Below are 17,865 nucleotides of genomic sequence, written 5' to 3'. Positions count from 1 at the left end.
ACGTTTGGTGCTCAGTAAATACGTGGTATGTGAATTATTTAACTAGTTAACTCTGCAAGCGTTGGAAAATGCGTTTCTAGCCCTGTATCTGATGCAGTGAATCATATGAATCTGTTTCCCACAATTCTCCTCCTCTTGCTTTTTCCTCAGTGAGAAGGAATTAAAGAAATTATAAAGCTGAAGAGGGAACGTTTGGTCATGATATGCTTTCATTATTTCCCAAGGTAAACTGAAAGAATGGTCTTTGGTCCTCTATGGCACCTCCGTGCAGCCATACTCACCCACCAATGAGTTTCCTAAAGTGGAACGTGTCCGGTATAGCCGCGTTGAAGACCCCCACTGATGACTATGGGACAGAGGATTATGCAGGTGAGCTGGCTTCCCATGGGGAGGCAGGCTAAGGAAAGAAAGCTCATGCATCATTCCCCCAAAGAGATAAACCTCTACTCATATTCTGAGATATTTTATTCCATCTTCCTTTCTATCCCTTAAATATTGGTATGTGTACATTCAAGTATTCAAATAGTCATGTTTTTTTCTTCAAAGCTAAAAATCACACTGTATATAGAACATTCATATTCTTTTTTTTCCATTAAAGGTATCATTAAGAGCATATTTCCCTGTTGTCAAGTATCCTTAGAACACATAGGCAGCATAATAGTCCATCCTGTTGTAATATATTTAATCCATAACCTGGGATGTGTAGTTTGCTTAGAGTTTTATACTATTTTAAATAAGCTTTCAATGAATACCATTATCAGTTTTTGACTATATCTTTGACTGTGTCTTTAAAATAGAGTTCTAAGAATTACTGCATCAAAGGGAATCATCAGTTTTAGGGCTTGGATATGATTTGTCATGTTGCTTTCCAGACAAGATATACCAGTCTGCACTGTGACCACTGTGTGAGTGTTTACTACACTCATTCCTGCCAGCATTGAGTGGAAAGAAAAAAGTAAAAAAGAAAGAAAAGAACATGTTTAAATTTTTATAGCTTTCATTGCTAGTAAATCTAAACATTTTTTCCTTTGTGTTCTCTGAATGAAATATGTCTTTTACTCACTTTTCTATTCAAAGTGGCAGCAATTTTCTTATTTATAAAAACTCTTTGTATGTTATCGACTCTCTCATTGTCTCATATTCGCTGAAAACATTTTCTCTGTTACCACTTGCTTCCGAAACGTACCTTTTTGTTTTGTGTTGTTCTGAGAGAAAAAGAAAATTGGAGAGCAGAGTTTATCGTTTCAGATAACATTTGTAATTTCTTTTTTACAGAATGTTTCTTCTTTAAAATCTGCTAAATAGTCACATGGATTATTTTTTTGTAATCTTTGATTTTTAATATATATTGTGAAGTGAAGTTCTGTCTTTATTTTCCAAACAGACTAACACCAATAACTGAGTTGCCATCCTTTCTTTTATTAGTTTAGGATGTTTCCTTTATAACAGTATGGTAAGTTCTTATACCAGGTCTCTTCTGGTACCATCTTTTCCGATTTACCAATCTAATAATTCTTGATCCAGTAGCACCCACACTGTATTTTAATATCTGTTGAACGTCTACTTCTTGTTCTCATAGCAATTCTTAAATCCCCCTTTAAAAATCTCATTGAAATTTAGTTTGAATTTACATGCAATCTCATGGGAAGAACTCTTTTTACAATATACAGTCTTTCCATCCAAAACATAGACCGTATCCCATTTTACTGAAATCTTTTAATTTTATGTAGTGTTATTTCTAAGTATTTTAGGTCTTGTTGCTACTGTAGTGGAAAATATTCCATATTTTCTAACTATTATATGCTGGTATCAGGGATATCTGTGGGCTATTGTGTGTTTAGCTTACATCTGGCCATTACTTTATTAATTTGTATGTTTTAGAGTTGATTTTCTGGAGCAGTTAGGTACTGTAGCCATATCGTCTGCAAAGCCATATCATCTGCAAATTATTTTTTCTCTTTCCCAGTGTATTTCTGATTCCTGTCTTGTTGCATTGGCTACCACTTCCAGCAGCATTCAGTCCTTCTGGGATATCATATATAACACTTAATGAACAAAGCTTCTCCTAATGGAGAACTGTTCATAAATAGCAGTTTAACATACCTTTAGACAGGAACTTCTTTTTTTCTTACAGCTCAGCTCGCTAAGATTCTTTTTCATTAATCACTGTAACAGAGTATTTTAAATAAATATGCATTTGGTTCCTTTTATTCTAAATAGGTGTATCCCTGTGTCAATAATAAACTTAGAGAATTCAGACCAATTGAGCTAACCAGAACTAGATTGTGTTCAGTTTTTGTCTTATTTCGCTTTGAGCTTATAACATTACTACTGATGTTATAACCAGCAAACCATTTTGTCTTCTCTGATAGGAGAAAGTATATCTAAAAACATAAATGGAGTATAATAGTGATATATTACTATGTGCCTTACGGTATGTTTCCAATTCAAATTTTGGTAATGTTAAAATTCTGAACAGTTATATATCTTTGTGGTTTTTCTCACTACATCTCCAAAATGTCCACATTGGTGCTTGTGAGAGAACAAAGACAAAGACAGTTATTTCATTATTACCCAGCAACCTAAAATGCTAAATTGCATCTGGGACAGTTTAAGATTATGAAAGAAACAGCACAGCATGTGAACTTGCCATACACAGCTCTTTGGCACATATCAAGAATAAGTGGTTTGGGTTGTTTTAATTGTAGAAATCATCCAGTGAAAATTTAGGGCCACCCATGATTCCTTTTCTCTGGAGCTGTGATTTTCACCTTCATTAAGAAGTCAGCCTCTCTAGAGGCACAGATGGCATTATCGTAACCAGATCTCTGTACTGTTTCATTGAATTCCAGGGACTGTGGGACCCACACCCGGGTGCACTTCAGCCCTTACACGCAGAGACACTCTCTCCTCATGTACCATAGCAGTCAGCTAAAATGTTCCAAGCTGCACTAGCTGTGGAATTTAAAGATCAGTTTTAAGGCTTTTGGGAAAATAGAGAGACTCCTGATTAATCAAACAGTGCTGTCAAATGACTCCTGATTAATCAGAAATATACTTCAAGTCTGCAGCATTTTGAAATAACTCATTTCCATTCAGATCCAAAGGTCATGATTTACTACCCGTAAGTAGGAGACCTGGACTAAGAATAAGAAGCAGGACCTCTGTTGATCCCAACTCTCCTAGCCATATGATGCTGGACAAGCCACTGTAACTCTTGGAAAATCGTTTTTATCTGTCAAATGACGGTGTTTGTTTGACTACTAGATTTTTCTCTAAGTCATTCCTCCCCACTTCTACCATTTTACGTTTCGATTCAGTAACTGTAGAACATAGTCCTACAATGACTAAAGGAGACCAAGTTTCAACAAAAGTAAGTCCTTTTTATTAAAATGAGTATGGCTCAAGACATTTCTGGTACCCTTGACTTACTTCTTGTGCATTTCACGCACCATGTTTATCGCTAGTTAAAATCATATGAGTTTTCAATGGGAAAGAGCTTCAAGATTATATGAGATCAAATCTCTCAAAATATGGAAAACAAGAAAAAAGGGAGTTAGTCAAGCAAGCAAAATATCTATAACTAGCCCATGTCATTAGAAAACTTTTCATCAATCACGAAATAGCTCCATCTTTCTGGCATTTTTTTTTTTTTTTTTTTTTTTCTGCCTGTGCAAAGAATACACAGCAAGAGAGATTAGGAACCTTCATCCCAGGTTTGGAATTCTTTAAGCTTGCTTGCATCTTTAAAATGTGTGTGTAGTTTTGTTGAGCTGCCCATTGGCCTATGGATAGGATGCAATTTTAAATCTATTCTGTGTGCCTGAAGTACCTGCTTTGTAATCCAAAATGAGATGCGGATAAAATTGTGCCAGATGCCATAATGATGTTTCTTGCTGGCTCCAGTATCTCAGAGGTACTCAGTGGCTTTAATGACCTTGGATGAGAGAGACAATCTGGTCAGGGCATTGAATAATAACCCTTTTTTTCCTTTCTGTCAACAGCTTAAATTCTCATTTTTCTGTCCGACATTTTTATCATTATGCATATTTAATTGCAATCAGTTTTTTTCTAGTTGCCGCAATGGCATTGTTCTTTTGAATTCTGAATTAACTGTCTTCTCCCACAAGGCAACCATACGTGTGCTTTGAAGACCAGGCCCTGACTAGGATTTACATGCTTGATACTTAGGTAATTCAGGTTTTCCCCAAAAAAGTCAAGAGTTCACTCTGGGCTTACAGCCACATTGAACATTACTCCACCTCACTGCATTAGACACTCTTAAAGAAAACTCTCACTGCCTAAGGGAGAAACATACCTATTTCTAATTCAAGGTGAAGCTTACCTGCTTTAAAATCATTTTTTCCAAGTGTTGTTCTGATTTCTTTTGGAAGGTCCCTGTGACCCTGAGTGCAGTGAGGTAGGCTGTGATGGGCCAGGACCGGACCACTGCAATGACTGTTTGCACTACTACTACAAGCTGAAAAACAACACCAGGTAAGAGAGAAGCCACATCAGACCCCCCTGAAGCACGCCCCCTGGTGTTCCTGGGAGCTCCCACAGGGTCACCACAGGCAGTGTGTTCCGTGTTCTCCCACCAGGACCAAAGCCCAGAAGAGATGCTGCTGCCCCGCCCCCCCGCCCCACCCCGTCCCATCATTCAGAACGGTGAAACTGATACTGAATTACAAAACATCAAATGGACCTGTAGGCTAGGAAACTGCAAACATCTTTTCTCACGTTTCAAAGGATGATGGGGAGGGACTAGCTATGCACATGCCTGGTCTTCCCCTCTAGACCTTTCTATCCCGTTGATGTTTGATGCCACAGCTGCATTTGCCCTTCATGAAAATGCCAGTACACAAGCCAAATGGATGCTTTCCCGAATTCCCCAAAGTGTAAGCCCTCCATGTGGCAAAGCTGCTGGACCCTGCACGTTCTCACTACTCCACTCTGGGCACTGAGGCGGGCCTGCTTGGACCCTGTGCTTCTGAGCCCCTGGCTTCTGACTCAAGCAGATATGTACCCACAGGGAGGGCCATGGAACAGTGACTGCCCATCAGAGGCCGTGCTCTTCCAGGCGTGTCTCTCACATCCCTACCACCTCCCCCTCCTCTTTCAGGAGGAAACTCACAGGGAGCCAACTTGCGGTGCATCCATACTCCAGTCACCCAGGCGTGGTCCTGTTCCTCTCACATCCGTGCTGGAATTTCAATTCCTTAAAGCGAATATAAAATTAAATGTTTTTAATGTCTAAAAAAATAGGGAAAGCCCCTTGGCTACCTCAGCCCCTCTCATTAGCTCCTAGACTTAGCAAATGCCTGATGTTTAATTGGTACTCAGGAAGTACTTGTTAAATGAATACATAAAGCCCAGACCTTCAGTTATGGGCAAGCAAGGTAGTCATTTTTTATCATAACATAAATTAAAAAAATTTTTTTTTTTTTGGCCACACCGCACAGCTTTCAGGATCTCAGTTCCCCAACCAGGGACTGAACCCAGGCCACAGCAGAGAAAGCCCGGAATCCTAGCCACTAGGGAACTCCCTAAATATATTTATATTAATTTAGACAGTAGCATACAACCACCATCACCCTCACCACCCATACACACAGGATTCATATGACAAACACAACAATAGAAGTAACCCCTTATTAGGGCCTTTTTGCATAAAATCATGGTTTGCACATGTTTTCCCTTCAACCCAACAGCACAACCTTCTTGTTGAGACTCAGTTTCTAACCGTCATCCCCTTTAAAGAGCTAGACCCGAACTGGAAGATGGTTTGGACCAAGACATGCCTTACTTGGTGGACTTGGTATTATGTAACTACAGTGCTACGTCAGCACCCTACATAGGAGAAGGCTTTAACCAACAGAATTTGGCCCTTTGGATGTGGTGTTATACCATCATGGTTAAAAAGGATTTTGAGAGTGAGGACAGCTATGTGCTCAGCACCTCACTCACTCAGGACTGAATCTCTGGTGACACTGCCCTTCTTTCTTATCATTCCACAATGCAGGATCTGTGTCTCCAGCTGCCCCTCTGGCCACTACCACGCTGACAAGAAGCGATGCAGAAAGTGTGCCCCCAACTGCGAGTCCTGCTTTGGGAGCCACGGGGACCAGTGCCTGTCCTGTAAATATGGATACTTCCTGAATGAGGAAACGAACAGTTGTGTCACTCACTGCCCTGATGGATCGTATCAGGACACCAGTGAGTTGATTCCAAAATTTGGTTTTTAGAGAGGCAGTGTAAGGTTTTCACTTGATTGATCTTGGGAGGGATAGTCCTCCTCCATGAAGTCTGGGCCTTAACATCAAACAGGATCTAGCCAGTTTTTAAGAGAACACTTTACAATTGTTTTGTGAAAATGAATTTGTAGAAAAATTTGCAAAAAAATAATTTATGTAAAAATGCCTGTAACTAACTGAATCTGGGGATGAGCCCGAGGACCCCGTGAAGCAGTGACTTGCTAGGAGGACCCACAAGACTCAGTATATCATTGTACTCATGAACTCACAATTATGACTTATTACAGTAAAAGGATACAGAGTAAAATCAGCAAAGGGAAAAGGCACATGGGACAAAGTCTAGGGGAAACCAGGTGCAAGTTTTCATCCAATGGAGTGACACAGGATACATTTCATTCCCCCACCAACAATTTGTGACAACATGTATGAAATGTCATCTACCAGGGAACCTCCCTAGAGTCTCAGGACCCGGGGTTGTTATTAGGGTCTGATTATGAAGGCACCCTGTACCTGGCACATACCAAAATTCCAGACTCCTGGAAGGAAAGCTGGTATTCAATGCAAACCATATTGTTTGTACAAACTGTTTAGGCTCCATGAGCCACTCTTATCAGGGTGGCGGGAAACTTCATAAAATCCAACTTCCCAGATGTCAGCCATGGGCCAACCTTATAAGGATAGCAGCCAGGCCTCCTCTTTTCTGCGCACTATGCAAAGGAAGCAGGCCCCTCTATGATATCAACAAGGTTAAAAATGAGACTTTCATGTAAATAGAGAATGGAAATATGTCAGTGACTTACCTAACCCATTAATGAAGAAAACTACAAGGTGATAAGTGGGTTCAAAGACTATCAGACATCTTAGTCCACCAGGAAAGGCAAAATGAGTTAGAGACAGAACTGAATAATATCCTGCATGGCAATACAATTAGAATTTGGGGGGGTTATTTTTTCAGATGGACAGAAATCATGTGGAACTTTATCAAACAAAAATCTGTAAATTAACATGTGGCTTCACAGAATGTGGGCCCTAATCAAATGTCATTAGTGAACAGACAAAGGTACATTGCCTAGAGAATTCCATAATCCTTGGGTACACCTCTTTTTGACAGTGTTCTGGTATGGCCCTGACAAGGGCTGCAGGTATCTTTTGCTGTATTTCTGAGCTCTGGATAATTTGTCTGAACAAGAGATTTTTTTTTTTTTTTTTTTTTAAAACAGGAAAGAATTTTGAAGTGGATACTTCTGCTACTTAACAAGTCAAATTCACTCTTGATTCAAAGGCAGGCTTTTCTCTATGAGGGAGATGGGGCTCTTGGCTTACCCTTTAGAGCAATGGGGACGGGTTCCCCAGTAGTTTTTATTTTCCCCAAAATTTGGAACATAAGCTGCAATGTGACAAAGAAAGGGAAAAATGAGAATGGGGAGGGGACATAAGGGATCAGAAATAAGTAGTATTCCTTAAAGAAAAAATTCAAAATTCAATCAGGAAGGCTGAACCCTGGAGAAGATGCCAGGAGAGGTCACAAGCCACCACCACCACCACCCTCCCAGACCCCAGGAGTGGTCATGAGCTGCCTAAGCCACCATGGTGTACTCCGGGGGCACACCTGAGCTGCCACCGCCACCAAGAACCCCAGGAATGGCACCAGCCATCACATCTGCATACCCCATATTAAGGGGCTAATGATCAGCACATGCTGAGGAAAGAGGCAACAGGCATCTCTACTAAAAACAGCCCTCGCACCAAATATATTAAACCCACACAAGCTACACAGGGATGCCCCCACATATAAATAGCCCTCCAAGACCACAGTAGACAGTTGTTTCTCCTAAACTCACAGAGTAAGAGAAATATAAGTAAAATAAAGTAGGGGAGGAACCATTCCCAGTTAAAAGACCAAGAGAATTCCCCTGAAAGAACAAACAATGAAACAGACCTCTTCAGTCTAACAGACACCAATTTCAAAAAGGAGATAATGAAAATACTGAAGGAATTAAGAAAGGCTATCAGCAGGAATGCAGAGTACTGTAAAAACGAATTAGACACTATAAATAGGAACCAAGAAAAATTAGAAAACTCATTTGCAGAGACAAAACTGAGCTAAAGGCATGAATAGCAGAATGAATAATGCAGAAGAATGAGGAAGTGACCTGGAAGATAGAATAATGGAAACCACCCAATCGGGACAGCAGACAGAAAGCCAAATGAAGAAAAATAAATGAAAGCAATATAAGAGACCTATGGGATAATATGCAGCATGCCAATCTATGCATAATAGGGATTCCAGAAGGGGAAGAAAGAGAAAAGGGGATCAAAAATGTAATTGAAGAAATTATGGCTGAAAACTTCCCAAACCTAAGAAAAGAAACAGATATCCAGGTACAGGAAGCACAGAGGGTCCGAAACAAGATCAGCCCAAACAGACCTACACCAAGACATATTATGATAAAAATGGCAAAAGTTAAATAGAAGATTGTAAAGGCAGCAAGAGAAAGACAAAGAGTTAATTACAAGGGAACCCCCATAAGGCTATCAGCTGATTTCTCTAAAGAAACATTGCAGGCCAGAAGGGAGTGGCAAGATATATTCAAAGTCCTGAAAGGGAAAAATCTGCAACCTAGCACACTCTACCCAGCAAGATTATCATTTAGAAAAGAATGAGAGAGAATTTCTCAGACAAGCAAAAACTAAAGAATACAGCAGTACTAAACTGATCCCCAAAGAAATATTGAAAGGTCTTCTCTAAATAGAAAAGAACTAAAACTCTATAGGAAAGAGAAAATCACAACTGGAAAGTAAATCACTTAAATAAGCCAGACACAGATTTTTTAAAAATCAAAAAATTTCTGTGAAAGTGATGATAACCATAATGAACAGGAAAAGGATGAAGATGTAAAAGAAGACATCAAAATCATAAAATGAGGGCTTCCCTGGTGGTGCAGTGGCTGGGAGTAGGCCTGCCAATGCAGGGGACACGGGTTTGTGCCCCGGTCCAGGAGGATCCCACGTGCCGCGGAGCGGCTGGGCCCCTGAGCCGTGGCCGCTGGGCCTGCGCGTCCGGAGACTGTGCTCCACAATGGGAGAGGCCGCAGCAGTGAGAGGCCCGCGTACCACAAAAAAAAAATCATAAAATGAGGGGAAGGAGAGTAAAAAATGTAGATTTTTTTCCTCCTATAATGTGTTTGAGCCTATATGACTCCCAGTCTAAGGCAAGTAGGTATAGGAAGGGGTTAAACATACTTGAAAAACAGGCTAAGCACAAATCAAAAACGTACAGTAGATTCACAAAAGCCAAAAAGAAGAGAACATAAGTATAATACAAAAGAAAATTATCAAACCACAAAAGGAAAAACAAAAAGAAAGGGACAAAAAAGAAATATAAAGTCAATGGGAAAACAAGGTTTAAAAAGGATACATTTAAAATGGATACATACAAGGTTTAAAATGGTTACATACACGGTTTAAAATACATTTAAAATGGATACATACAAGGTTTAAAATGAATACATATCTATCAATAATTACCTTAAATGTCAATGGACTAAATGCTCCAATCAAAAGACAGAGTGGCAGATTGGATAAAAAACAAGAGCCTACAATATGCCACCTACAAGAGATCCACTTTAGGGCAAAGGACACACATAAATTGAAAGTGAAGAGATAGAAAAAGATATTTAATGCAAAGGGAAATGACAAGAAAACAGGGGTCACAATACTCACGTCAGTCAAAATAGATGTTAAAACAAAGGCCATAAAGAAAGATAAAGAAGGACATTATATAATGATAGAAGGACCAATACAAGTAGAGGATGGAACACTTGTCAACATATATGCATCTAATGTAGGAGTACACAAATACATAAAACAAATACTAACACACATAAAAGGAGAAACTAACAGGAATACAGTAATAGTAGGAGACTTTAACACCCCACTCACATCAATGGACAGATCTTCTAGACAGAGAATCAATAAGGCACCTGAGATCCTAAATCATACAATAAACTAAATAGATAGGATCTATTTAGAATAGATCCTAAATGATACAATAGACTTAATTGATATTTTCAGGACATTACATTCAAAAAAAACAGAATACACATTATTTTCAAGTACACATAGAACATTCTCTAGGATTGACTACATCCTAGGGCACAAAACAAGACTCAACAAATTTAACGGTATAGAAATTATCTCAAGCATCTTTTCTGACCACAATGGCATGAAATTAACCACAGGAAAAGAAATCAGAGAAAAATGATGAAATGGAGACTAAACAACATGCTACTAAAAACCTAACGGGTCGGGACTTCCCTGGTGGCGCAGTGGTTAAGAATCCGCCTGCCAAGGCAGGGGACATGGGTTCGAGCCCTGGTCCGGGAAGATCCCACATGCCGCAGAGCAACTGAGCCCGTGCACCACAGCTAGTGAGCCTGCGCTCTAGAACCCGTGAGCCACAACTACTGAGCGAGTGTGCTACACCTACTAAAGCCTGCACACCTAGAGCCTGGGCTCCACAACAAGAGAAACCACTGCAATAAGCCCACACACCGCAATGAAGAGTAGCCCCCACTCACGGCAACTAGAGAAAACCCACATGCAGTAACAAAGACCCAATGCAGTCAAAGATAAATAATTAAAAAACAAAAAACGAATGGGTCAACCATGAAATCAAAGAGGAAATTTAAAAATACCTTGAAACAAATGACGATAAAAACAACCATACAAAATCTATGGGATGCAACAAAAGCAGTTCTTAAAATTCATAATGACACACACCTTCCTCAAAAAACAAGAAAAATCTCAAACAACCTAACCTACCACTTAAAAGAATCAGGAAAGGAAGAACAAATAAAACCTAAAGTCAGCAGAAGGAAGTAAATAATAAAGATCAGAGAGGAAATAAATGAAATAGAGATTAAAAAATAATAGAAAAAAATCAATAAAACCAAGAGCTCGTTCTTTGAAAGGATAAACAAGACTGACAAACTTCTGGCCAGGCTCATGAAGAAGAAAAGAGAGAGAACCCAAATAAACAAAATAAGAAATGAAAAATGAGACGCAATAACTGATGTTGCAAAAATACAAAAAATCATAAGGCAATACTATGAACAATTATATGCCAACAAGTTCTACAACCTACAAGAAATGGACAACTTTCTAGAAACACAGAGCTCACCAAAATTGAATCAAGTAGATAATTTAAACAGACTGATCACTAGAAGTGCAACAGAATCTGTAATCTAGAAACTGCCTACAAACAAAAGTCCAGGACAGATGGCTTCACAGGTGAATTCCACCAAACATACAAAGAAGAATTTAATACCGATCCTTCTCAAACTCTTCCAAAAAAACCGAAGAGGAGGGAACACTCCCAGAGATATTCTATAAAGTCACCATCACCATGATACCAATAAAAGACAAAGGCACTGCCAAAAAGAAAATTACAGGCCGATATCTTTGATTAATATAGATGCAAAAATTTTCAACAAAATATTAGCAAAACAAATCCAGTAACACATGAAAAAGATCATACACCATGACCAAGTGGGATTCATCCCAAGTTCACAAGGATGGTTCAACATACACAAATCAATGTGATGCACCACATAAACAAAAGAAAAGACAAAAACCACAAGATCATCTCAGTAGATGCAGAAAAGGCTTTTGACAAAATTCAACACCCATTTCTGATAAAAACTCTCCAGAGAGTAGGCACAAAGGGAACCTACCTCAACATAATAAAGACCATGTATGACAAACATACAGCTAACATCGTACTCAATGGTGAAAAGCTGAAAGCATTTCCTCTAAAATCAGGAACAATTCAAGGATGACCACTCTCACCACTTTTATTCAACCCAGTTTTGGAAGTCCTAGCCATGGCAATCATAGAAGAAAAAAAAAAAATAAAAGGAATCCAAATTGGAGAAGAAGTAAAACTGTCACTGTTTGCACATGACATGATACCATACCTAGAAAATCCTAAAGATGCTACCAGAAAACTACTAGAGCTCATCAGTGAATTCGGTAAAGTTGCAGGATACAAAATTAATACACAGAAATCTGTTGCATTTCTATACACTAAAAATGAAAGATAAGAAAAACAAATTAAAGGAACAATCCCATTTACCATCACATCAAAAAGAATAAAATATCTAGGAATAAAACTACATAAGGAGGCAAAAGACCTGTACTCAGAAAACTATAAGACACTGATGAAAGAAATTGAAGATGACACAAACAGACGGAAAGATATACCATGTTCTTGGATTGGAAAAATCAATGTTGCCAAAATGACTACACTACCCAAGGCAATCTACAGATTCAATGCAATCCCTATCAAATTACCAATGGCATTTTTCACAGAACTAGAACAGAAAATTTTACAATTTGTATGGAAACACAAAAGACCCCAAATAGCCAAAGCAATCTTGAGAAAGAAAAACAGAGCAGGAGGAATCAGGACTTCTGACTTCAGACTATACAGCAAGGCTACAGTAATCAAGACAGTATGGTACTGGCACAAAAACAGAAATATAGACCAATGGAACAGGATAGAAAGCCCAGAGATAAACCCACGCACCTATGGTCACCTTATCTTTGACAGAGGAGGCAAGAATATACAACGGAGAAAAGACAGGCTTTTCAATAAGTGGTGCTGGGAAAACTGGACAGCTACATGTAAAAGAATGAAATTAGAACACTTGCTAACACCATACACAAAAATAAACTCCAAATGGATTAAAGACCTGAATGTAACGCCAGACACTATAAAACTCTTAGAGGAAAACAAAGGCAGAACACTCTTTGACATAAATCTCAGCAATATCTTTTTGGATCCATCTCCTAGAGTAACAGAAATAAAAACAAACACAAACAAATGGGACCTAATTAAACTCAAAAGCTTTTGTGCAGCAAATGAAACCATAAACAAAATTAAAAGACAACCCATAGAGTGGGAGAAATATCTGTAAGTGATGTGACCGATAAGGGAATGCTCTCCAAAATTTACAGTTCATGCAGCTCAATATCAAAAAAACAAACAACCCAATCCAAAAATGGGCAGAAGACCTAAATAGACATTTCTCCAAAAAGACATGCAGATGGCCAAGAGGCACATGAAAAGATGCTCAACATCACTAGTAATTAGAAAAATGCAAATCAGAATGACCATGAGATATTGCCCCACACCCGTCAGAATGGCCATCATCAAAAAGTCTACAAACAATAAATGCTGTAGAGGGTGTGGAGAAAAGGGAACCCTCCTGCACTGTTGGTAGGAATGTAACTTGGTACAGCCACTATGGAGAACAGTATAGAAATTCCTTAAGAAACTAGAAATAGAGCTACCATATGATCCAGCAATCCCACTCCTGCATATATACCGAGAAAACCATACTTTGAAAAGATACATGCACCCCAATGTTCACTGCAGCACTATTTACAATAGCCAAGACAGGGAAGCAACCTAAATGTCCATCAACAGATGAATGGATAAAGAAGATGTGGTACATATACACAGTGGAATATTACTCAGCCATAAAAAAGAATGAAACAATGCCATTTTCAGCAACATGGATGGACCTGGAGATTGTCATACTGAGTGAAGTAAGTCAGAGAAAGACAAATATCATATGATATCACTTACATGCGGAATCTTTTTAAAAAAATGATACAAGTGAACCTTTTTACAGAACAGAAACAGACTCACAGACTTAGAGAACAAACTTATGGTTACCGGGGGAAGGGTGGGCAGGGGGAGGGATAGAGTGTGAGTTTGGGATTGACATGCACACAGTGCTATATTTAAAATAGATAACCAGCAAGGACCTACTGTACAGCACAGGGAACTCTGCTCAATACTCTGTAATAACCTAAATGGGAAAAGATTTTGAAAAAGAATAGATACATGTATATGTATAACTGAATCACTTTCTGTACACCGGAGACTAACACAACATTGTTAATCAACTATACTTTATTTTTTTATTTTATTTTTATATTTTATTTTTATAAAATAAAAATTTTAAGGGGGGAGCAATATAATAAAAGGTATTTATGACAAACCCACAGCCAAGATAATACTCAGTTGTGAAAAGCTGAAAGCCTCCCCGCTAAAATCTGGAGAAGGACAGGGATGCCCACTCTCATCTCTTCTATTCAGCATAGTACTGGAAGTCCTAGCCACAGCAATCAGACAAGAAAAAACATAAAAGGTATTCAGATTGGAAGGGAAGAGGTAAAGTTGTCATTATATGCTGATGACATGATTACATATATAGAAAGCCCTAAAGACTCCACAAAAAAACTACTAGAACTGATAAACGAATTCAGCAAGGTAGCAGGATACAAGATTAACATACAGAAGCCAGTTGCATTTCTTTACACCAACAATGAATATCAGAAGGGGAATGTAAAAAACAATACCTTTCAAAATTGCACCCCAAAAATAAAGACTTAGGAATAAACCTGACCAAGGAGGCGAAAGACTTATATGCTGAGAACTATAAAACATGTAATAAAGGAAAGTGAAGATGATTCAAAGAAATGTAAAGATATTCCATGCTCTTGGATTGGAAGAATTAGTATTATTAAAATGGCCATACTACCCAAAGCAATCTACAGATTTAATGTGATCTCTATCAAATTACCCATGAATTTCTTCACAGAACTTTAACAAACAATCCTAAAATTCATAAGAAACCATAAAAGACCAGAATTGCCAAAGCAATCCTGAAGAAAAGAACAAAGCAGGAGTCATAACCCTCCCAGACTTCAGACAATACTATAAAGCTACAGTAATCAAAACAGCATGGTATTGGCACAAAACAGACATATGGATCAATGGAACAGAATAGAGAGCCCAGAAATAAAGCCACACATCTACAGTAAATTAATCTTCGACAAAGGATACACAAATATACAACGGGAAAAAGACGGTCTCTTTAGTAAGTGGTGTTGGGAGTGTTAGACAGCTGCATGTAAATCAATGAAGTTAGAACACACTCTCACAGCATACACAAAGATAAACTCAAAATGGCTTAAAAACTTAAACATAAGACATGACACCATAAAACTCCTAGAAGATCATAGGCAAAACATTCTCTAACATAAATCATATCACTGTTTTCTTTGGTCTCTCAAGGCAGTAGAAATAAAAATAAACAAATGAGACCTATCAAACTTACAACCTTTTGCACAGCAAAGGAAACCATAAACAAAATGAAAAGATGACGTACAGACTGAGAAAAAATATTTGCAAATCATGCGACGGACAAGGGCTTAATTTCCAAAATATAAGAACAGCTCATATAACTCAACAACAAGAAAAACAGATAACCCAATCGAAAAATGTGCAGAAGACCTAAATAGACATTTCTCCAAGGAAGACATACAGATGGCCAATAGGCAAATGAAAAGATTCTCAACCATTGCTAGTTATTAGAGAAATGCAAATCAAAACTACAATGAGGTACCACCTCACATCGATCAGAATGGCCATCATTAAAAAGTCTACACATAACAAATGCTGGAGAGGGTGTGGAGAAAAGGGAACCATCCTACACTGTTAATGGGAATATAAGTTGGTGCAGCCACTGTGGAATACAGTATGGTGGTTCCTCAGAAAACTGAAAATAGAACAACCATATGATCCAGCAGTCTCACTCCTGCGCACATATCCAGACAAAACTATAATTCAAAAAGATACACGCACCCCTGCGTTCATAGCAGCCCTATTCACAATAGCCAAGACATAATGTCCATAGATAGATGAATGGATCGAGAAGATGTGTGTATGTACACACACACACACACATATATAATGGAATACTACTCAGAGCCATAAAAAAGAATAATGCCATTTGCAGCAACATGGATGCAAGTAGAGAATATCATGCTAAGTGAAGTCAGTCAGAAAGAGAAAGACAAATACCATATGGTATCACTTATATGTGGAATCTAAAATAAGACACAAATGAACCTGAACCTATCTATGAAACAGAAACAGAAATCGGGAACATAGAGAACAGACTGGTGCTTGCCAAGGGGGAGCGATGGAGTGGGAGGTTGGGGTTAGCAGACGTAAGCTTTTCTATACAGAATGGATAAACAACAAGGTCCTACTGTATAGCACAGGGAATTATATTCAATATCCTATGATAAACCATAATGGAAAAGAATATATAAAAAAGAATGTGTATTGGAAAAGAATATATAAAAAAGAATGTGTATATATGTATAACTGAATCACTTTGCTGTACAGCAGTAATTAACACAACATTGTAAATCAACTATACTTCAATAAAAATTTTTAGAAAAGGGATCAGAAATAAAGTAGGATTCCCTGAAGAAAAAATTCAAAATTCTTTCAAGAAGGCTGAGCCTTGGGAAAGGAGTTTGGTTCTAGATGGTATACGATAGGATAAAGATAACTGAGAGAACCAGTTCTTTTGCCAGAGCCTGGAAGGTAGATAATTAAAGAAGGCTATTTAAACAATTACTTTGCTGATACAAGTGGTCTGTGCATCTCTCTCCTTCTATGCAATTGCCTTTTGTTTTAATTTCCTCCTTTAATGAGTCCATTTACATATAACATAGTGATTATGTATGATCGTGACTAGCAGTAATTACTGCCAACATATTTACAGTTCCCTTGAATAATGTCATTAACTCCTCAAGACAAGCCGAGAGGTACGCATTATTGTAATATTTAGTTAACAAATGGGAGAACAGAGACTGTGAACCTGCCCACTGGAAATGCTAAAAGCATAACACAAATCTAGGTCCTCTGGTTTCAGAGCCTATGCCATGTCCAGTAGTCTCAATGACACTATGAGGGGGAGATCATAGATTGTAAAGGACTTCATATTTCAGGCCAAGGGGCTCAGAGTTGAGAAAGGAAATGGACTTCCAGGAGGTCCTTAGAGGGATCCATTAAAGCAGTGCTTCTCTGTGGAACCCTGAAGAACACCAGCTAAATAAAGAGCAGATAGAGAAGCCTATAGACAAAGCTTCATTCAAGTCTACATACACATGAGGTTAGAATCCACTTGCATCTCAGAGAAGGTATCAAGTCTCCAGCTGCTATAAAGTTTAAGACCCTAAACAATGCAAGAAATAATCAACCCTTACCTGCAATCTTAAAAGCAAGTTCTCTTTTCTAGTATAGTTCGTCAGAGTAGTCCTTAAAGCTGTGAGCATGGGGTCTACCATTCCATCCCTCAACTGGTAGTGTTGCTTCTCAACACTTACTAGTGACATTGCCCCAGCTTCACGAGTGAGATTTTCATTGTAGGAAGTTAGGAGACCCTGCTTGGGAAAGAGAATGGGAAGAAGAAAAATACCAATAAACTATTTAAGAATTAAGTGGGCTGTAGTTCTCTTGTCTATAAAATGGTAGATATCACTAAGGTGTTACCCCATGCTATATAGTTCCTACCTGTATTTGGTTTGCTGAGAAGTGGTAGCAAATGCTGAGTCTGGGGCTTTTCCTACAGTTTCCTACTCAAGGCCATGTGTACTATAGCATACATTAGCAAACATTAGAACATATGCTTTGATGGAATCCAGCTGACCAAAATTGATTTATAACCTTGTTACTTTT

General features: G+C 38.4%; 1 protein-coding gene across 1 annotated transcript in view; it reads left to right on the top strand.

The window, feature by feature from the left end:
• Window positions 1–17,865, top strand: part of PCSK5 (proprotein convertase subtilisin/kexin type 5) — a 448,447-nt gene that overhangs the window by 288,322 nt on the left and 142,260 nt on the right. Inside the window, 4 exon segments of the mRNA XM_032634783.1 lie at window positions 225–334; window positions 336–369; window positions 4,395–4,497; window positions 6,023–6,216. Coding sequence (XP_032490674.1) covers window positions 225–334; window positions 336–369; window positions 4,395–4,497; window positions 6,023–6,216 — 441 coding nt within the window.

The sequence above is a fragment of the Phocoena sinus genome, chromosome 6 (assembly GCF_008692025.1).
Source record: "Phocoena sinus isolate mPhoSin1 chromosome 6, mPhoSin1.pri, whole genome shotgun sequence".
In the NCBI taxonomy this organism is placed as follows: Eukaryota; Metazoa; Chordata; class Mammalia; order Artiodactyla; family Phocoenidae; genus Phocoena; species Phocoena sinus.
This window is presented reverse-complemented; position numbering and strand designations above follow the sequence as displayed.